At 44.6% G+C, this 22,635-nt stretch overlaps 1 protein-coding gene across 3 annotated transcripts in view; it reads left to right on the top strand.

Moving 5' to 3' along the window:
* Positions 1 to 19,430, top strand: part of rsrc2 (arginine/serine-rich coiled-coil 2) — a 48,440-nt gene extending 29,010 nt beyond the window's left edge. For all 3 annotated transcript variants that reach the window (XM_072495517.1, XM_072495526.1, XM_072495508.1), the window contains 3 exons: positions 8,255 to 8,478; positions 15,522 to 15,611; positions 18,692 to 19,430. In XM_072495517.1, coding sequence (XP_072351618.1) covers positions 8,255 to 8,478; positions 15,522 to 15,611; positions 18,692 to 18,874 — 497 coding nt within the window. In that variant the 3' untranslated portion in view covers positions 18,875 to 19,430. The remainder of the gene's footprint in view (positions 1 to 8,254; positions 8,479 to 15,521; positions 15,612 to 18,691) is intronic.
* Positions 19,431 to 22,635: the final 3,205 nt, after the last annotated feature.

Raw genomic sequence — 22,635 nt, 5'->3', positions numbered from 1 at the left:
AGTCGGAAGTGGTCAGATCGTTGCCTATTTGTAATCACACTTGCCACCGGGGCCCTGTACAGGAGCTGAACCCATCTAATGAACCCCTCTCCAAATCCAAATCTCCTCAGTACTTCCCACAGGTAGTCCCACTCCACTCTATCAAATGCTTTCTCTGCATCCATCGCCACCACTATCTCCGCCTCCCCCTCCGGTGGGGGCATCATCATCACCCCCAGCAGCCTCCGTATATTAGCATTCAATTGCCTCCCTTTAACAAACCCCGTTTGATCATCATGCACCACCCCAGGGACACAGTCCTCTATCCTCGTCGCCATCACCTTGGCCAAAAGCTTGGCATCTACGTTCAAGAGGGAAATAGGCCTGTATGACCCGCACTGCAGCGGGTCTTTGTCTCTTTTCAGGATCAGCTATATCGTCGCCTCCGACATCGTCGGGGGTAGTGTCCCCCTTTCCCTAGCCTCATTAAAGGTTCTCGTCAGAAGTGGGGCCAGCAGGTCCACGTATTTCCTATAGAACTCCACCGGGAACCCATCCGGTCCCGGGGCCTTCCCTGCCTGCATGTTCCCAATTCCTTTTGCCACCTCCTCCACCTCAATCTGCGCTCCCAGTCCTGTCATCTCCTGTTCCTCAACCTTCGGGAACTCCAGCTGGTCTAGGAAACGCATCATTCCCTCTTTCCCTTCCGGGGGTTGAGCCTTATATAGCCTCTCGTAAAATACCTTAAACACCCCGTTCACCCTCTCTGCTCCCCGTTCCATCTTTCCCTCCTCTTCTCTAACCCCTCCGATCTCTCGCGCTGCCCCCCCTCTTCCTAAGTTGTTGGGCCAGCAGCCGGCTCGCCTTCTCTCCATATTCATACTGCACTCCCTGTGCCTTCCTCCATTGTGCCTCCGCCTTACCCGTGGTCAACAAGTCAAAGTCCGTGTGCAATCTCCATCTTTCCCTGTATAGCCCTTCATCTGGAGTCTCCGCATATCGCCTATCCACCCTCAAAATCTCCCTCAACAATCTCTCCCTTTCTTTACCCTCTTGTTTCCCCTTATGGGACCTTATGGAGATCAGCTCCCCTCTAACCACCGCCTTCAGCACCTCCCAGACCACTCCCACCTGGACCTCTCCGTCATCATTAACCTCTAGGTACCTTTCAATACATCCCCTCACCCTTACACATACCCCCTCGTCCGCCAACAGTCCCATATCTAATCTCCAGAGTGGGCGCTGTTCCTTTTCCTCTCCTACTTCCAGGTCTACCCAATGTGGGGCATGATCTGAAATGGCTATAGCCGAATACTCCGTTCCTGCCACCTTCGGGATCAGCGCCCTTCCCAGGACAAAGAAGTCTATCCGGGAGTACACTTTGTGGACATGGGAGAAGAAGGGAAACTCTTTACTCCTTGGCCTAGTAAATCTCCAGAGATCCACTCCTCCCATCTGCTCCATAAAGCCCTTAAGCACCTTGGCCGCTGCCGGCCTCCTCCCGGTCCTAGATCTGGACCGGTCCAGCCCTGGGTCCAGCACCGTGTTGAAGTCCCCCGTCCCCCCGTCCCCCATTACCAACTTTCCCATCTCCAGGTCCGGGATGCGCCCCAACATACGCTTCATAAAGTTCACGTCATCCCAGTTCGGGGCATATACATTCACCAGCGCCACCGCCTCACCTTGCGATCTGCCACTCACCATCACGTATCTATCCCCACTGTCCGCCACTATGGTCTTCGCCTCAAACAATACCCGTTTACCCACCAGTATTGCCACCCCTCTATTTTTCGCATTCAAGCCCGAGTGGAATACCTGTCCCACCCATCCTTTTCTTAATCTGACCTAATCCGCCAGTTTCAGGTGCGTCTCCTGAAGCATGATCATGTCTGCCTTTAGCTTCTTTAGGTGCGCAAGTACCCTTGCCCTCTTAATCGGCCCATTCAACCCTCTCACGTTCCACGTGATCAACCGGGTTGGGGGGCTCTTCCCCCCCCCCCCCCCCCCCCCCGTCAACTAGCCATCCCCTTTATTAGACCAACTCCTCACCCGGTTCCCACGCACCCGCTTATCCCCCCGACGGCGCCCTCCCATCCCATCCCGTAACAGCTCCCCCTTCCCCTTAGCAGCAGCAACCCAGTTAACCCCCCCCCCCCCCCGCTAGATCCCTCTCTAGCTTAGTTGATCCCCCCATATTGCTTCCGGAAGTCAGCAAACTCTCGCTGACCTCGTCTTCCCCCGTTTATCCTTAGCCTCCCATTATGTGAGGCCCCCTCCTTCCTGCGCCCCCTTTTCCCGCCACAATTTCCATAGCGCGGGAACAAAGCCTGCGCATCCCTCTCGGCCCCGCCCCTGATGGCGCATCTCCCTCTCTCCTTCCCCCTCCCCTTCCCCACCGGCGCCCACATTTCTTTGTGTGTGTGTGTGTCCCCCCCTTCGAGGGGAAAGAAAATTTTCCCCCATCTGATTCACAGTCCCTTACCACCACCTCACTACTTCATTTCAAACACTCTTTCTCCAATCTAGTCCAACTTCTCTTCAATAAATGTCCACGCCTCTTCTGCCGTCTCGAAGTAGTGGTGTTTACCCTGGTATGTAACCCACAGTCTTGCCGGCTGCAACATTCCGAACTTCACTTTCCTCTTGTGGAGCCCGATTGAAACTCGCCCTCCTTCTCGCCACCTCCGCACTCCAATCCTGATACACGCGGATCACCGTGTTCTCCCACCTGCTGCTCCGTGTCTTTTTCGCCCATCTCAGGACCATCTCCCTGTCCTTGTAGCGGTGGAAGCTCACCACTATTGCTCGAGGTATTTTTCCTGCCTTTGGTCTTCTCACAAGGACTCGATACGCTCCCTCCTCTTCCAGGGGGCCCGTCGGGGCCTCAACTCCCATTAAGGTATGAAGCATCGTGCTCACATACTCCCCAACGTCGGCTCCCTCTGCCCCTTCGGGAAGACCCAAGATTCTTAAGTTCTTCCTCCTCGAGCTATTTTCCAGGGCTTCCAGTCTCTCCATACACCTCTTATGCAGTGCCTCGTGCGTCTCCGTCTTCACCACCAAGCCTTGTATCTCGTCCTCATTTTTGGCAGCTTTTGCCTTCACTCCACGGAGCTCCATCTCTTGGGTCTTCTGCGCCTCCTTTAACCCCTCAATCGCCTGCAGCATCGGCGCCAACACCTCCTTCTTGAGCTCCTCCACACATCGCCGGAAGAACTCCTGCTGTTCCAGGCCCCATACCAACTGGCCTCCCTCCATCACCATCTTGCTTCTCACTTTCCTTCTGTGCCGCTGCTCCAGAGGATCCTCCTCAATCTGGCCACTATTATCTCTTCTGTCCATTCACATCCGGGGGGACTCCCTTCTCTGTCGCCTCACAGTGGGTTTAGCCTTCGAAAATTGCCGTTGGTGCTCTCGATAAGAGCCCAAAAGTCCGTTAAAACGGGAGGTGCCGAAACGTGCAACTTAGCTGGTCATCGCCGCACCCGGAAGTCCCTTCTTATGTTCTTTTAAGTTAATTTTTTGAGTCTCAGTATAAATCGTTGTATCTACTCTGAAGATTAGTATATCTTTCCTGAAATTTGGTGCCCAAAACTGAATTCAGTGCTCCAGGTGGGATCAATACAAGTCTCTACAACTGATGCATCACTTTACTTCTGCATTCCAACTCCCTTGAGTTAAAGACCAACATTCAATCAACCTTTTTGTGCTTGTTCACTATCTTTTAATTATCTCTGCGCATGAGCATCTAAATCCCTTTGCTTTCTTTAAAATTAACTATTGATATGTGCATGGCCAGCACTTAATACCTACGCCTAGTTGATTCAAGATTGTTCCCAAAGTACTTTATAGAATTCCAGGGTTTGGGCGCAGAAGCACTAAAGGAACAGAAATACTTGTCCATATCAGGTTGGTGTGTGATTTGGAGGTATGCACCTACCAGTCTTGTCTTGAGCAGAGGTGGCCTGTTTGCTTGGTGCTGTCAAGGAAATTGTGGCATGCAATGCATGCTGTAGATAATGTACACTGCAGTCACGGCATGATAAAGTGGACAATTAGATTATCTGGTGAGGTACCAGTCAAATTGACTGATCTGTCTTGGATGGTGTCAGTCATTTTGAGTGTCGTTGCAGCTTCACTAATTCAAGCAAAAAAGGGGGGGGGGGGGGGAAAGAGTATTCCATCACACACCTGATGTTCTTTGTAGCTGGTAGATAGGGTTACAGGAGTCGGGAAGTGACTGGCGTGCGTTATTAGACATGGCATTTTTATGGCTGGAAGAGTTCGTTACTGAGAAGTAATGACTTCATACTTTGGAAATTGATTCATTTTAGAGGAGGTGGTCAGGCGACCTCTGCTTCAGGGTGATAATTGACCCATTTGTCTAGAACATAGAAAAATACAGCACAGAACAGGCCCTTCGGCCCACGATGTTGTGCCAAACCTTTGTCCTAGATTAATCATAGATTATCATAGAATTTACAGTGCAGAAGGAGGCCATTCGGCCCATTGAGTCTGCACCGGCTCTTGGAAAGAGCACCCTACCCAAGGTCAACACCTCCACCCAACACTAAGGGCAACTTTGGACACTAAGGGCAATTTATCATGGCCAATCCACCTAACCTGCACATCTTTGGACTGTGGGAGGAAACCGGAGCACCCGCAGGAAACCCACGCAGACACGGGGAGGATGTGCAGACTCCGCACAGACAGTGACCCAAGCCGGAATCGAACCTGGGACCCTGGAGCTGTGAAGCAATTGTGCTATCCACAATGCTACCGTGCTGCCCTTAAGAACAAATAAATCTACATTATATCATTTTACCGTAATCCATGTACCTATCCAATAGCTGCTTGAAGGTCCTTAATGTTTCTGACTCAACTACTTCCACAAGCAGTGCATTCCATGCCCCCACTACTCTCTGGGTAAAGAACATACCTCTGACATCCCCCCTATATCTTCCACCATTCACCTTAAATTTATGTCCCCTTGTAATGGTTTGTCTACTCTATCTATTCCCCTGATCATCTTATAAACTTCTATCAAGTCGCCCCTCATCCTTCTCCGTTCTAATGAGAAAAGGCCTAGCACCCTCAACCTTTCCTCGTAAGACCTACTCTACATTCCAGGCAACATCCTGGTAAATCTCCTTTGCACCTTTTCCAAAGCTTCCACATCCTTCCTAAAATGAGGCGACCAGAACTGTACACAGTACTCCAAATGTGGCCTTACCAAAGTTTTGTACAGCTGCATCATCACCTCATGGCTCTTAAATTCAATCCCTCTGTTAATGAACGCTAGCACACCATAGGCCTTCTTCACAGCTCTATCCACTTGAGTGGCAACTTTCAAAGATGTATGAACATAGACCCCAAGATCTCTCTGCTCCTCCACATTGCAAAGAACTCTACCGTTAACCCTGTATTCCACATTCATATTTGTCCTTCCAAAATGGACAACCTCTCACTTTTCCTCTCCTTCCTCTTAACAAGACATTCAACCTCTCCTGTCAACCATGGTTCCCTCACTCGACCATCTCTTCCCTGCCTGACAGGGACATACATATCAAGGACATGTAGTACCTGTTCCTTGAACAAGTTCCACGTTTCACTTGTGTCCTTCCCTGACAGCCTATGTTACCAACTTATGCACTTCAATTATTGTCTGACAATATCATATTTACCCTTCCCCCAATTGTAAACCTTGCCATGTTGCACGCTCCTATCCCTCTCCATTACGAAAGTGAAAGTCACAGAATTGTGGTCACTATCTCCAAAATGCTCCCCCACTAACAAATCTATCACTTGCCCTGGTTCATTACCAAGTACCAAACCCAATATGGCCTCCCCACTGGTCGGACAATCTACATACTATGTTAGAAAAGCTTCCTGGACACACTGCACAAACACCACCCCATCCAAACTATTTGATCTAAAGAGTTTCCACTCAATGTTTGGGAAGTTGAAGTCACCCATGACTACTACCCTGTGACTTCTGCACCTTTCCAAAATCTGTTTCCCAATCTGTTCCTCCACATCTCTGCTACTATTTGGGGGCCTATAGAAAACTCCTAACAAGGTGACTACTCCTTTCCTATTTTTGACTTCAACCCATACTACCTCAGTAGGCTGATACTCCTCGAACTGCCTTTCTGCAGCTGTTATACTATCTCTAATTAACAATGCCCCCCCCCCCCCCCCCCCACCTCGTTTACCACCCTCCCTAATCTTATAACATCTATAACCAGGGACCTCCAACAACCATTTCTGCCCCTCTTCTATCCAAGTTTCCGTGATGGCCACCACATCGTAGTCCCAAGTACCGATCCATGCCTTAAGTTCACCCACCTTATTCCTGATGCTTCTTGCGTTGTAAGTATACAGACTTCAACCCATCTCCATGCCTGCAAGTACTCTCCTTTGTCAGTGTTCCCTTCCCCACTGCCTCACTACACGCTTTGGCGTCCTGAATATCGGCTACCTTAGTTGCTGGACTACAAATCCGGTTCCCATTCCCCTGCCAAATTAATTTAAACCCTCCTGAAGAGTACTAGAAAACCTCCTTCCCAGGATATTGGTGCCCCTCTGGTTCAGATGCAACCCGTCCTGCTTGTACAGGTCCCACCTTCCCCAGAATGCGCTCCAATTATCCAAATACCTGAAGCCCTCCCTCTTACACCATTCCTGCAGCCACATGTTCAGCTGCACTCTCTCCCTATTCCTAGCCTCGCTATCACGTGGCACAGGCAACAAACCAGAGATGACAACTCTGTCCTAGCTTTTAACTTCCAGCCTAACTCCCTAAACTCGTTTATTACCTCCACACCCCTTTTCCTACCTACGTCGTTGGTACCAATGTGCACCACGACTTCTGACTGCTCCCCCTCCCCCTTAAGGATCCTGAAGACACGATCCGAGACATCCCTGGCCCTGGCACCCGGGAGGCAACATACCTTCCGAGAGTCTCGCTCGCGACCACAGAATCTCCTATCTATTTCCCTAACCATTGAAACTCCGACTACTATTGCTTTTCTATTCTCCCCCCTCTTACCTTCTGAGCCCCAGAGCCAGACTCCGTGCCAGAGACCTGGCCGCTAGGGCCTTCCCCCCGGTAGGTCATTCACCCCCCCCCCCCCCAAACAGCATCCAAAAGGGTATACTTGTTTTGAAGGGGAACGGCCACGAGGGATCCCTGCACTGTCTGCCTGTTTGTTTTCTTTCCCCTGACTGTAACCCAGCTACTCTTGTCCTGTACCTTTGGTGTGGTTACCTCCTAGTGTGTGAACATCGTCAGCTAGTTTTCAGTCCAAGCCCAGATATGGCCTATTTTGTGATGAATTGCCCCATGTTATGATAAGAGTTGAACCACATCTTGTGTACTGTGTACAGTCTTGCCCCCCTTGCCTCAGGAAGAATATTATTGCCATAGAGGGAGTGCAACAAAGGTTGCCAGACTTGTTCCGGGGATGGCGGGACTGTCTTACGAAAAGCGATTGGGCAAACTGGGCCTATATGCTTCAGTGTTTTGAAGAATGAGAGGTGATCTCATTGAAGCCAAAACACTTAAAGGAATAGACAGGGTAGATGCTGGTAAGATGTTTCCCTTAGTTGGGGAGTTTAGAACCGGGGGCACAATTTCAAAATAAAGGGATGCTACTTAGGACTGGGATGAAGAGAAGTTTCTACAGAGGGAATTGAATCTTTGGAATTCTCTACCCAGAGGGCAGTGGAAGCTCTGTCATTGAGTATGTTTAAGGTAGAGATTGATAGATTTCTGATTAACAATAACTTGGGTTATAGGGATATTGTGGGTAAAAAGCTTTGGAAGCGTCCAATCAATAGTTGTATTGAATGGCAGAGCAGGCTCGATGAGCTGAATGGCCTACTCCTGTTCCTATTTGTGAAATTACCAGCAAATATCACTTCTAATCTTGTGATGGGAAGGGCCATTGATGAAGCAGCTGAGGATTGTGTGGTGGAGGACCCTGTTGTGAGAAATCCTTTCAGCAATGGCCTGGAACTTAAGTCTCCAGCAACCGCCTTCATCTCTTGCATCAGGTGTGGCTCCAGCCAATGGAGAGTTTCACCTCTTGAGTCACATTCAGATTGGTGCTGCAAAAGTTGTGAAATGCTGCCTTGATCTCGGGAGCAGTCACTCTGACTCCCCCTCTTAAACATATTCAGTTAACGTTATTTGATAGATGCAGGCATTTGAGCTGTTCAGCGTTGAATTTGTCTGAATAAATATACATAATTATATTTCTGATATTAACAGTTAGTAGTGGATCGGTTCTCAATGTTGCTGCTCTCCTGGCATCCGGTACTCAAGTTACACCTCAGATTGCAATGGCTGCACAAATGGCAGCACTCCAAGCAAAGGCACTGGCTGAAACTGGTATAGCTGTGCCAAGTTACTACAACCCAACTGCTGTCAACCCAATGAAGTTTGCAGAGCAAGAAAAGAAACGCAAATTGCTCTGGCAGAGCAAGAAAGAAGGGGTGAGTTTGAATATATGTTCTCCTGAGTGCAACAGTGCTGCATTGCATTGCTTTGTCTGTGTTATTTCAGACTTTGATACAAATATTTTAGTTTGTTTTTATGCACACTTTTTCGGGTTTTCTATTCGCTATCCATTCTCTCAATCTTTATGCCTACTTTCATCATTCACCTAGCTCCCCTAAGGATGACTTCTTTATTCCCAGAAATTTGCTGTTACAATTTCTACTGTCTCGGGGGAAGATTATTTCATCCTTTTATTATTTTTGCCCTATAAATGTGGAAAATGTTTTGATTGGTTTCTATTCCCTTGGGTTTTCTTTAAGCGATTCCAGTGTTTTTTCTTCCCTTCATCTTCTGTGATTAGTCTAACCCTGAATCAGTCAATGTAATTTACGTAATAGGAGGGAATTTACTCTTCATACACAAAATACAAATTCTATTCAAAACAGATTTAACTTTACATTGGGTAGTCTTGTATCATGTCGCTGTTCACCGGGGAAGATCAACGTCTTCGAGGTAGAAACAGACAAAACTTCAGGCTTGCAAGTGGTACAAAAGTGATCAACAGGTAATAATTAACATTAATTGATTACCTCCATAGTTAAGGATTCTCGAGGGAATAGTGACCATAGTATGCTAGAATTTAAAATTCAATTTGGGGGTGAGAAAATGGAGTCCCACACTAGCATTCTGAAATTAAACAAAGGTAATTACTTAGGCATGAGAACAGATTTGGCCCGAGTAGAGTGGGCAGAAAGGTCAAAAGGTAGGAAAGCTGATGAGCAGTGGCAGTTGTTTGAGAAGATACTCAATTCCTCACAATTAAAATATATCCAGAGAGGAAGAAAAACGGTAAGCGGGGTGAAGAACATCCATGGCTAAACAAGGAAGTTATGGACAATATAAAGACAAAAATTAAGGCATGTTGCAAAGGCCAGTGGTAAGCTGGGACAGAAACTTTCAAATATAAACAAAGGATTACTAAGTAATAAAAAGAGCTATGGTAAATTACAAAAGAAAGCTAGCGCAAAATATCAAAAAGGATAGCAAAAGCTTCTATAAGTACATAAAAGTGAAGTGAATATTGATCCCTTGGAAGATGAAACCAGTGAGTTAATAGTGGGGAACGCACAACTGGCTGAGATGTGAAATCAATATTTGTTTCAGTTTTGACAGTGGGGGGCACTAGTACCATCCCTGCAGGAACGGGTAATTCAGAGGTAATAGAAAGGGTGGAACTCAAAACAGTCAGCATCAATAGGGAAACAGTACTCAACAAACTATCAGGATTGAAGGCAGAGAAGTCCCCAGGGTCTGATGGCCAACATCCTCGAGTGTTAAAGGAAGTGGCAGTGGAGATAATGGATCCAATAGTTATATTCAAAAATTCCCTGGACATGGGGAAAGGTTCCAGTGGATTAGGAAAATGCTAACGTAATGCCCTTGTTCAAAAAAGGAGGTAGGCAGAATTTAAGAAATTACTACCAATTAGCTTAACATTTATTAGGAAATTGTTAGAATCCATTATGAAGGAAGTAATATAAGAACATTTGGAAAGTCAAAACTTAATCCATCAGAGTCAGCATGGTTTTCTGAAGGGTAAATCATGTTTGACTAGGGTTCCTGTAGATGTATATCTGGACTTCTGGAGATGTTTGATAAGATGCCAGACAGAAGGTTAATACACAAGGTTGGGTCACACAGGGTTAGGTGTAATTTATTAGCTTAGATAGATGACTGGCTGATGAACAGAAGACCAGAGAGTCTGGATAAATGGGTCCTTTTCTGGATTGGAAGATGGAACTAGTGGGGTGCCACAGGGTTCGGTCCCAGGGATCCCGATTATTTACAATCTATTTTAATGATTTGGATACAGGGATAGAAGGTTCTGCAGCCAAATCTGCAGGTGACACTAAAATAGATGGGACAGTAAGTTGCAATGAGCAAATAAGAATGGTACAAATGGATATAGAGGGGTTAGGTGAGTGGGCCAATATGTGGCACAATAAAGTGGTAAGTATGAGGTCATCCATTTTGGTTGGAAACATGGGACGGCAACTTATTATCTAAATGGGGAGAGACTTCCAGGTGCTCCAGAGCAGAGGAATGCGTGTGTCCTGTGCATGAGTCGCAGAAACCTAGCATGCAGGTACAGTAGGTAATCAAGCAAATGGAATGTTGGCATTTATAGCTAAAGGAATAGAGTATAACAGTAAGGAAATGTTGCAACTGTACAAGGCATTGGTGAGACCACACCTGGAATATTGTGCACAGTTTTGGTCTCCTTATTTGAGGAAAGATGTTGTGGCATTGGAGGCAGTTCAAAGGAGGTTCACTAGATTGATCATGAAGCGCATCACCTCCATAATCCCAGAACGCCTTGATCCACTTCAATTTGCATACCGCTGCAACCGGTCCACATCAGACACCATTTCCCTGGCCCTACACTCATCCCTAGAGCATCTCGAAAACAAGGACTCCTACATTAGACTCCTATTTATTGACTACAGCTCCGCCTTCAACACCATAATCCCAGCCAAGCTCATATCAAAGCTCCAAAACCTAGGACCTGACTCCCCACTCTGCAACTGGATCCTCGATTTTCTGACCAACAGACCACAATTAGTAAGAATGAACAACAACACCTCCTCCACAATAGTCCTCAACACTGGTGCCCCGCAAGGCTGCGTACTTAGCCCCCTACTCTACTCCCTGTACACACACGACTGCGTGGCAAGACTTGGTTCCAACTCCATCTACAAGTTTGCTGACGATACGACCATAGTGGGCCGGATCTCGAATAACGATGAGTCCGAATACAGGAGGGAGATAGAGAACCTAGTGGAGTGGTGTAGCGAACACAATCTCTCCCTCAATGCCTGCCAGCAAAACTAAAGAGCTGGTAATTGACTTCAGGAAGCAAAGTACTGTACACACCCCTGTCAGCATCAACGGGGCTGAGGTGGAGATGGTTAGCAATTTCAAATTCCGAGGGGTGCACATCTCCAAAAATCTGTCCTGGTCCACCCACGTCGACGCTACCACCGAGAAAGCACAACAGCGCCTATACTTCCTCAGGAAACTAAGGAAATTTGGCATGTCCACATTAACCCGTACCAACTTTTACAGATGCACCATAGAAAGCATCCGATCGGGCTGCATCACAGCCTGGTCTGGCAACTGCTCGGCCCAGGACCGCAAGAAACTTCAGAGAGTCGTGAACACCACCCAGTCCATCACACGAACCTGCCTCCCATCCATTGACTCCATCTACACCTCCCGCTGCCTGGGGAAAGCGGGCAGCATAATCAAAGATCCCGCCCACCCGGCTTACTCACTCTTCCAACTTCTTCCATCGGGCAGGAGATACAGAAGTTTGAGAACATGCACAAACAGACTCAAAAACAGCTTCTTCCCCACTGTCACCAGACTCCTAAATGACCCTCTTATGGACTGATTTCATTAACACTACACCCTGTATGCTTCATCCGATGCCAGTGCTTATGTAGTTACATTGTATATGTTGTGTTGCCCTATTATGTATTATCTTTTATTCCCTTTTCTTCTCATGTACTTCATGATCTGTTGAGCTGCTCGCAGAAAAATACTTTTCACTACCTCTGTACACGTGACAATAAACAAATCCAATCCAATGAGGGATTTGGCTTGTGAAGAGAGATTGATCAATTTAGGCCTATACTCTGTTGTGTTTAGAATGAGGGGAGAATAAATTGAGGTGTATAAGATGATAAAAGGTATGGATAAAGTAGATGTGGAGTGGATGCTTCTTGTAGGGCATTCTAGAACGCGAGGTCATAGTCTCAGGATAAAGGGTAGCAAATTTAAAACCGAGATGAGGAGAAGCTAATTCTCCCAACGGGTCTTGAATCTGTGGAATTCACAACCCCAGAGTGTGGTGGATACAAGGGACAGCGAGTAAATTTAGGGAGGAGTTTGACAGATTTTTAATTAGTAATGGGTTGAAGGGTTGTGGCTGGTGCAGACTCGATGGGCTGAATTGCGTAGTACTGCTCTTATATCTTATGGTCTTATAAGGCTTGGAAACAGGTCATTCAGCTCAACCAGTTCTTGCCGGTGTTTGCGTCACTTGAGTCTCCTCCCTCACATTCTATCATTGTAACCATCTCCCTCAAATGTTTGTCCAGCTTCCCTTTAATGCGTCTATACGATTTGCTACCGATAGGAGCAGTTGAAGCAAGTTCTGCATTCTTAACATCCTTTGGGCGAGGAAACTTCTGAATTCCATATTAGATTTCTTATTGGGTGTCTTGTATTTGTGACCTAATTGTGCTCTTCCCCACAAGAGGAAATATTTGCTCTGTACCCACTCTTTATCAAAACCGTACACCATTTTAAAGAATTCTATTGAGTTTCCACTCAGCTTTTGGGTTTCTTTTCTCTAAAAAAACAATCTGTCAATCCTTCCCTGGTATATATACCCACCCATTTCTGGTATTACCCATATAAATCATCTTCGTACATCTCCAGAGTTTCTAAATGAACCTGAACTTCTTGCAGTATTCTTGAATTTAACCTAACTAAGGTACAATATGGGTTCAGCATAACTTTCCTACTTTTCAATTCTATTCTTCTAGAGGTAAAATCGTGCAGTTGTATGCTTTTAATAGCTGTGGACAAAAATAACAGTTGATCAATGCTGGTGTCTGTATATTTTACAATGCAGAATACTGTGGCAACTAGTTAGATAAGTGGAGAAAAAAAACAGAAGTCCACTTGAAATATAAACAAAATGCCAGTAAAACAGCGGGTCAGCACAAAATATTACATTTCAGACCTATGACCTTTCACCAGAAAATGATATGTAAATATGCTAAAAATGGTGTTGCATTAATGAAAGCACGAGCATGAAATACAACTTCAAAATAAGAAGTCAGGAAGGAAAACATGTAAACAGATTCAGCCCCTCGAGTCGTCATTCACCTGGATTATTTTGTTCCCTTTTATTTTGTTACAGTACCCAATTCTTTTTTTTTCCAATTAAGGGGCAATTTAGCATGGCCAGTCTACCTACCCTGCACATTTTTGGGTTGTGGGGGTGAGACCCATGCAGACACTGGGAGAATGTGTAAACTCCACGTGGACAGTGACCCGGGGTCGGGATCAAACCCGGGTCCTCGGAGCCGTGCGGCAGCAGTGCTAATCACTGCGCCATTGTGCCACACGACAAAACAATTTAATTACCCTAATTTGGACATGCATATCAAAGCTAACCATGGCATATGCTTATTAGATGATGGTACAAGCACTAGTGGACATAAATTTACGGTTTTGAGCAAGAAATGCAGCTCGGGAGATACGAGGGAAAACCTTTTTTTTTAAACCTAGCAATTGGTAATGACCAGAAATCCATGCCCTGGAAGGGCGCTGGATGCGGAGACATTGGATGGGCACTTGAGTGAAATACACCTACAGGGCTACCGGAACAGTGTGGGGGAATGACATTGATTGGTTCCTATACAGAGTGTTGGTATGGACACGATGAGCTTATACCAGAAATTGTCAGCTTTGACAAAGGGTCATCGGGACTTGACGTTAGCTCTTTTCTCTCCTTACAGATGCTGCCAGACCTGCTGAGATTTTCCAGCATTTTCTCTTGGTTTCAGATTCCAACATCCGCTGGAAAAGTATTCAGTTTTGATCTCGAGTATTGCTAAAAAGGGACATTTTGTCAAAGCGTTTTGTCCTGCACTCATCAGGATAATTGCAAGAATACCTGTGTCTGGGGAAACAACAAATTTATACTGGATGTAAAGAGTGTGCTGATTGGTTAGCAAGTGGACTCTGATTGGTAGAGGTATTGCCAAGGAACATGCACCAGTTAATGGTTACTGACCGTTAACTGCCAAACAAACCAGGCAGCTAGATTCTGTTTGCTCAAAGTATTGCCCTGAGGAATGAAACAGCAAATGGCTGTCACTTATTTTCTTTAGCTAAAACAGATGCAAAAATCTTCATTTAAAAATAAAAAAATTTTAAGAGTACCCAATTGTTTTTTTTTCCAATTAAGGGGCAATTTAGCGTGGCCAATCCACCTAACCTGCACATCATCTTTGGGTTGTGGGGGTGAAACCCACACAGACACGGGGAGAATGTGCAAACTCCACACGAACTGTGACCCAGGGCCAGGATTCAAACCCAGGTCCTTTGCGCCAAAGTCCCAATGATGACCACTGCGCCACCGTGCTGCCCTCTAAACCCTTCATTACTTTGAACACTCTTCTTTTAAATCTCCTCTTTACCTTCTCTGCTAATGGAGAAAAAACATGCTTTTCCAGTCTCGCCATGTAATTAAAGTCAGACGTCTTTACTACCATTCCATTAAATCTTCTATGCACCCCTCCAAGGTCTTGGCATCCTTTCTTGCAGCTGGGATACAACCAATGATTTATAATTTTTTTAGCATTTCCTTGATTTTCAACTTATACCTCTGTTTATAAGGCCCACTATGCTGAATGCTTTTTAAATAGTGCTGCCACCTTTAAAAGAAAATTACTGCAGGTGCTGGAATCTGAAACAAAAACAGAAAATGCTGGACAATCTCAGCAGGTCTGGCAGCATCTGAGAGAACATGGAGCTAACGCAATGGTGCTGAGACAGGAAGAACAAAAGCAAATTTTATACGGTGGCAGTTTAATAGTACTACAAGTATCAGGGATCTATGTGCAAATATCCAATTGTTTAACCTTGTGTCAGTTGTGATAAATTGTTCCAATAAATTGGCTGTGTTACAGCACCAAGCAAACTGCAGTTTGATTTAGGCTGCGACAGTATCATGGTAAACATCAAGAACCATGAAATGCTCCTGATCAGAAACTGATTATAAGCAGCACCAAGATGATCGAGTTATCTATTTAATTTTGCTATTTTTCTATCGAACAAGCTATTCTTCTTAGTCTTTCTTGAAGATGTTAAATTGAGCCGTTGACTTGAGCTGTTTTTCTTTAAGTCAGTTTGATGCATCTGCAGTGGCTTTTCACATAAATTTTCTGTTCTATTCAAGGATAAGTCGCAGACTGCAGAATTATGGGAAAAGCTAAATTTTGGTAACAAGGACCAAAATGTTAAATTCCGAAAATTAATGGGCATCAAGGTGAGTTGTGTTAAGAATAGTAATGGTAGAACATTTATTATTTCTTTGATATTTTAAAAATATATCGCTATGATGAGAATAAAATGGCACGTTGATTCCTGGAAAACATTAATGCTTGGAATTAAATTAAATTTGCCTGTTACAATGGATGTTTTTTGAGTTATAGCTATTTGAACACTTGTGATAAATAACACCATTGAACCAAGTGGGAGAATTGCTACACCTTGGTGGGCAGAAAGGGATTGGATTTACCTTACAGTTAAATTGTATTATTCGTAGAGGTCTACGGCACAGAAAAGGCCCACCATGTGTGTGCCGATCAAAAACAACCACCTAAGTATTCTAATCCATTTTCTGAAGTCCTGGAGCATGTTGCCATCTTCCAAGACTGTGCCTACCTTTCCCAGAACTCCATTTGAATCTCCAGTCAGGTCTCCACCCATGGCAATGTACAAAATGGCTCTCTTCAAAGCCATAAATTACATCCCATGTGACTGACTAAGGTAAACCATCCCTCCTCATCCTTCTCAAGCTATCTGTAGCTTTTTGCCTTGGTTGACTACACCATCCTCCTCCAATGCCTCTTCGCTGTCGTCTAACTGGGTGGGGCAGCTCTCACTTCATTCTATCCAGATTATTAGTTGTAAAGGTTTCTTTTCCTGCACCATCACATCTAGTATCTCCCAAGAATCTATCCTTGGCCCCCTCTTATTTTTTAACTACATGCTGCACTGATTACCCAACATGCAGGATTGAATGAGCAATAATCTTCTCCAGTTAAATATCATGAAGACTGAAACTATTGTTTTCAGTGCCCGCTCCAAACTATGTTCCCTAGCTACCAACTCTTTTCCTCTCCCTCACAACACTTTTAAGACTAAAACTGCCCGTTCACAACCTTTTGATATCATATTTGATCCCAAGATGAGCTTCCAACCACATATATTCGTGCCATCATTAAGATTACATATTTCCACCTCTATCATTGCTTAACATTGCCCATGTCTCTGCTCATTCAATGCTGAAATCTTCTATGTTACCATTGCACTTGATTATTCCAATGCATTTCTGGCTGGTCGCCAACATTCTACTCCCCCTAAACTGGAGGTCATCAAAAGCTCTACTGCCCATTTCTTAACTTGCACCAGATTAGATTCTGTTCACCTACCAGGGGCAGCACGGTAGCATTGTGGATAGCACAATTGCTTCACAGCTCCAGGGTCCCAGGTTAGATTCCGGCTTGGGTCACTGTCTGTGCGGAATCTGCACATCCTCCCCGTGTGTGCGTGGGTTTCCTCCGGGTGCTCCGGTTTCCTCCCACAGTCCAAAGATGTGCAGGTTAGGTGGATTGGCCATGATAAATTGCCCTTAGTGTTGGGTGGGGTTACTTGGTTATGGGGATAGGATGGAGGTGTGGACCTTGGGTAGGGTGCTCTTTCCAAGAGCTGGTGCAGACTCAATGGGCCGAATGGCCTCCTTCTGCACTGTAAATTCTATGAAATCCCTGCGCTTGCTAGCCAATGTTGGCTTCCTGGTCAAGCTGCATTGAAATTTTAAATGATCATATCTTGTTTTCGAATCTATCCATAACCACTCCTCTCCCTGTTTTATAATCTAAAGCCTTTGCAATATCTAAACTCGTCTCATTCTGGCCTCTTGAGCATCCCTGACTTTAGATCGCTTCAAATTGATGGCTGGGCATTCGGTTGCCTGTAGAGATTGTCCCTTTAAGGGCAACACATTGCTACGCCCTGTAATACCTCACTTTCCTCCTTTAGGACATTCCTTAAACCTACCTCCTGAACTAGTTTTTGGTTATCTTATTGCTGTATATGCCTCCGTGTCATATTTTCTTTTTTTTAATTATAAAATTAGAGTACCCAATTAAGGGGCAATTTAGCGTGGCTAATCCACCTAGCCGGCACATCTTTTAGGTTGTGGGGGCGAACCCCACGCAAACACGGGAAGAATGTGCAAACTCCGTTATATTTTCTTTTATAGTGCTCCTGCGAAATGCCTTGAGTATAAATTTTCAATTGGAAAATTCACCTGTAAACAGGAAGTCTCTTAAAATTCACATTTATACCTTTTATCGAAAAGACAAAACAATACATTTCTGTATTACTCCATTCATGGATCATCCTGAATGGCTGTTTTAATTTGCAATGAACAACTTCACTTCAACAGCCAGATTTGGCGGTGGATGGCTAAAGCTGTTGCCTGAAACTTTGAGACCAATTTGTGCAACTTCTGTAGCATGGGAATGCAGATTCTATGGCTAGTTTGCATAATTTTAAATTCCCTTGAGTAATATATTTTAGTCTATTTATAAGGAACTAACTGTGATCCTGTTCTGAATGCTGCACTGTTCTGCTGTTTGCAGTAATAGTGGCATTTTATACAGTTCATCACAACTGGCTTTTCACCTAGTCAGTCAGTTAGATATTGAAGAATGAGAAAGAAGCAACAATGCCCTTTGGGCCTATTGTAAACGAACAGGTAAACTAAATTGTCATATTTGAGTTGAATAGGTTAATAATCTCTGAGGTTTAGGATAATGAGAGGTGTTCTCATTGGAACATTAAAAAAAATCTCTGTGGGTCATGACCACGTGGATGCTGAGAGGCTGTTTTTCCTGACTGGAGAGTCCAGAACTCGGGGCTGACCATTTCGAGCTGAGGTGAGAAGTATCTTCACCCAGAGAATTTCAGTGAAATTCTATACACCAGAGGACTGTGTGTTCATTTGCTAATTATATTCAGGGACAAGACCAATTAGATTTTTGGACACCAAGGAGATTTGGGGATTATGTAGATAACATGGGAAAGTGGAGTTGATGCAGGAGATTTGGCTTCATCTTATTCCAGAGCAGGCTTGATTGGCCTACCCTTCCTAAGTTCTTGTGAATTAATATGAAAATGCCCATGAAGGGTCTGTGGCCCACAGCGTCCTCAGCTGAAAAATGTTGCAATAATCTGAAGGTAAGTCTGTCTTGTGGTTACACAACTTGTGACTAAAAGCACAGTGGGAGGCCTTGATTATCTGTATGTGTTTTTATTGTAATTTATTTTATTTTGAAGGATGAGGAAGAGGTAGGAACCCCAATACCAAAACCTGATGAAAGTTTCAAAACTCTAAAGCAGCAGGAAGAAGTATTCAGGAACTTGGATGCTCAGTATGAGATGGCACGTTCACAAACCCACACACAGAGAGGCATGGGCCTGGGTTTCTCCTCTTCGATGAGAGGAATGGACACAATTTAAGAACAAACTTGTGCTTATGCACATGATTTTTTTTATATCGTCTTCGTCCATGTTGGAGATTTAAAGCTTCATCTTGACTTTCACTTTCCCATTTATTGAAAAAGCTAGCAATCTAGCTTGCATGGTTGTTGCAATGCAAAATAATTTATTAAAGGTTTTGATTGTAAAGATAACTGGGTGTATCAGCAATCATACTGTGATAGTTACTCTTCCTAAACATTGGGACTTCATTGAAGAGTTGATGGCAATGTTTTGCAATGTGGAAAGAGAGGTTCTATCATATCTTTCTATGTATTTGAAGTGATGTACGCAGACTGGATTCAAACAGCCCAATTTCATTCATATTTTGTTGTAATACTTCATGTTGCTGTATTATGTGATTGCTTTTGTACTAAAACTTGTACAGTTATTTTCATCTTTTGAAATGCAAATGATGAATGTGTAGTTGTAAATTAGGATTTAGTTTGTATGTAAGTACTTATTCCAGTGCTGAAAAGCGCTTTATAGTGCACTGTTCATTATCAAGCTTTCTGGACAATAAATGGATGATTTTCAACACAGACACTACTTTAATAAGATCAGGAATGCTCAAGTATGATCAGAATTCTAACACCCAACATGTTGTATTGTAGTTAGGAGATTGCCTTTTCCGAACCACTTCTCAAGCTCCATCATTATGACCAAGCTTTCACCCTCACAATTGAACCATGACTCAGCACATCTTTATCTCTTCTATCTTTTTCATCTCATGTAAAGCACCTTGAGATATATTTTTGTCTTTGTCTGGTTTAGCTCAGTCGGTTTTTGATGCAGAGCAATGCCGGGGCTGTTTAGCACAGGGCTAAATCGCTGGCTTTGAAAGCAGGCCAGCAGCACGGTTCGATTCCCGTAACAGCCTCCCTGAACAGGCGCCGGAATGTTGCGATGAGGGGCTTTTCACAGTAACTTAATTTGAAGCCTACTTGTGACAATAAGCGATTTTCATTTCATAGCATAGATTCAATTCCTGTACCTGCTGAGATTATTCATGAAGGCCCCTTGCCGCTCACCGAAGCTGTGATCCTCAAGTTAAATCACCACCAATCAGCTCTTCCTCCTCAAAAGGGGAAAGAAAGCAGCCTATGGTCACCTGGGATAATGGTGACATTATATATCAGTGATAGAATAGCCTGTTAAAAGTCACAGTCTGGTCTAATGTTATAGTTTCCATCTTTGCTGACAGAAACCCCCTTGCTAGCTCTTCAGTAAACAAGAAAAAGGTGCATTTGTATAGCTCTTTTTTATAAATTTAGAGTACCCAGTTACATTTTTTCCAATTTTAGGGGCAATTTAGTGTTAAAAAGTTAGCTAATCCACCTAACCTGCACATCTTTGGGTTGTGGGAGTGAAACCCACGCATACATGGAGAGAATGTGCAAACTCCACATGGACTTTGACCCAGGGCCGGGATTCCCTCAGCACTGCAGTCCCAGTGCTAACCACTGCACCACATGCTGCCTGTATAGCTCCTTTCTTGACCTCCAGCTTTCCCAAAGCAATTTATACCCAACAAAGCACTTGAACTTTGTCACTCTTGTATTGAAATTGGGGCTAACTGCAATGATCAGATAACCTTAATTGCAGAACATGCTAATGTGATTATGCAAAAGGAGACACTTGTCTTTCATGCCTGAAGAGATCTTCTGTTTTTCCAATTATGTAGCTTACCTACTATTAAGCAAATAGCATCAAAAGTTACAATGGTAAAAGACAGCAAGTAAAACTTCATAAAAAGTATTTTTATTGAACATTTTTTGAATGTATAAATACAAAACATACACAACTCCAAAAACAAACACCCTACCCATCCTAGCTTTTAACGGTGTCAGTTCTTTGAAATACATGACAAATTGGTGCCATCTTATGTAAAAGCTCCCAATCACACCTCTCAACATGAATTTAATTTTCTACGGTACAAACACTCCATGCGATTTCCCCCCCCCCCCCCCATCCATGCCGAGGCACTGGATGGAGACCACACCAACAGACCCCCCCCCACCCCCCACTCCTGTGAGCAATAAGCTTGCCAAAGACTAAGACATATGCCCCGCACCTGTCTGCAGCTCCAGCAGGTGCAACACCCCAAAAATTGATTTTAGGGGACCAGGCTCCAATTCCCTTGTACGATCGCTGGCATGGTGCTGAAGGAACCCCAGGAGTTTACTCGTTTACGACATGCCCAGAACAATGGGGCCCCTACCACATTGCTCACATTTACCCGTCACCCAACTCCTCGTAGCCCCTTAAATGTACCTGATGGACCCCCTTTAATTGTATGAGACTGAGCCTTGCATATAACGGTCGCATTCATCCTCTGCAAGGTTTCACCTCCACACACACACCCCCCCCCCCCCCGGGTTCTTCCCCCCACTTTGCCTTAATCCCCTCCAGTGTCATGCCCTCTACCAGAATCCTCCCTTAAATTCTGGAAGTACTCTTCCGCCAGCGACAGTATCCTCTCCACCAATGTGATGGCAGCAACAATGGGAAGGTCGCAAAATTCAAAACCTGCAAGTCACTAATGCCCGCAACCCTGTCCCTACAAGACCTAGCCTCACCCATTCTGCCTCCTGATCCCCGCACCACCTCTGTGTTTGCCACCCAGTAATAGTATATCAAGTTCAGCAGCACACGGCGAGTAAAACTTAGGTTCCTGGGTTGATTGCTGGCTTGTTTATTAGTGATGTGGTGGTACAATTGGTAGATCTTGTGGATTGCTCATGGGTCTGGCAAAAAGTAGGAACATGTAGGTCCAGAATGGGTGCACTACTCTGATTGCCTGCCTCTTTTTTGCTCTTATCCATGCCTGGGTGACCCGAGAGAGAAAGCATACTTTGTCGACCAGTATGCTTGATGTCTTCAATACCGATGGGTACCAGAAGGCAAATGACAATTATATTGTTAGAATTTAATTGAGGTTTCTTTTGCTTAAACTTGGGGGTTTTGGTTTGATTGAACCATGTTTTTCACATCAGTGGTGTGGTAGAAGAACCATTTAAGATTACTTTTTGGTGACCTTGGGGAAATCTAATGTCAACCTTGGAAGAGCAAAATACTGGAAATCAAATTTTTTTTTTTAAATGTTGAAAATACTCAGCAGGTCAGGCATTTGTAGACAGAAACAGTTGACATAGATTTAGGACAAAGATTCTTACGATGAGTGGACGATTGAAGATTTCTTCACAGAAGATGGCATTGTGCCATCACTTATCAGTGATGCCTGCAATGTATGAAATTACAACCTCATGCCATATTCCCCAGGTATATCAGTTGAAAATCGATCTACATGTTTATGTCTGATTTTGTTTCACTTCACCAAGCTTGTACTTGGGTGTAAAATCTTATGCCTGATTTTACTGTCGGAATAACGGTAAGACTAAGGGCACTCACTGTTATGTGTGTGTCAATATGCACAGCAATTTTAGGCAAGGAACAGAGATGCAGATAAATGCCAATGTCCAAATGTTATCCAATTTGCACCACTCTCAATTAGCTTTGTGAAAACAGCATTACACTCTGACTTAACATTGACAGTTACATGGGCAGGGTGGGTATAGAGGGATATGGGCCAAATGCAGGCAAGTGGGACTAGCTTAGGGATAGAACATACATTACAGAAGGAGGGCATTTGGCCAATTGAGTCTGAATCGACCCACTCCGGCCCTCACGTCTAGCCTGTCCCCGTAACCCCTCCTATTTTTCTTTTTGGTCACGAAGGGCAA

Source organism: Scyliorhinus torazame, chromosome 1 (assembly GCF_047496885.1).
Source record: "Scyliorhinus torazame isolate Kashiwa2021f chromosome 1, sScyTor2.1, whole genome shotgun sequence".
NCBI lineage: Eukaryota > Metazoa > Chordata > Chondrichthyes > Carcharhiniformes > Scyliorhinidae > Scyliorhinus > Scyliorhinus torazame.
Note: the sequence above shows the minus strand (reverse complement) of the source record. Positions and strands in the feature narration are given on the sequence as shown.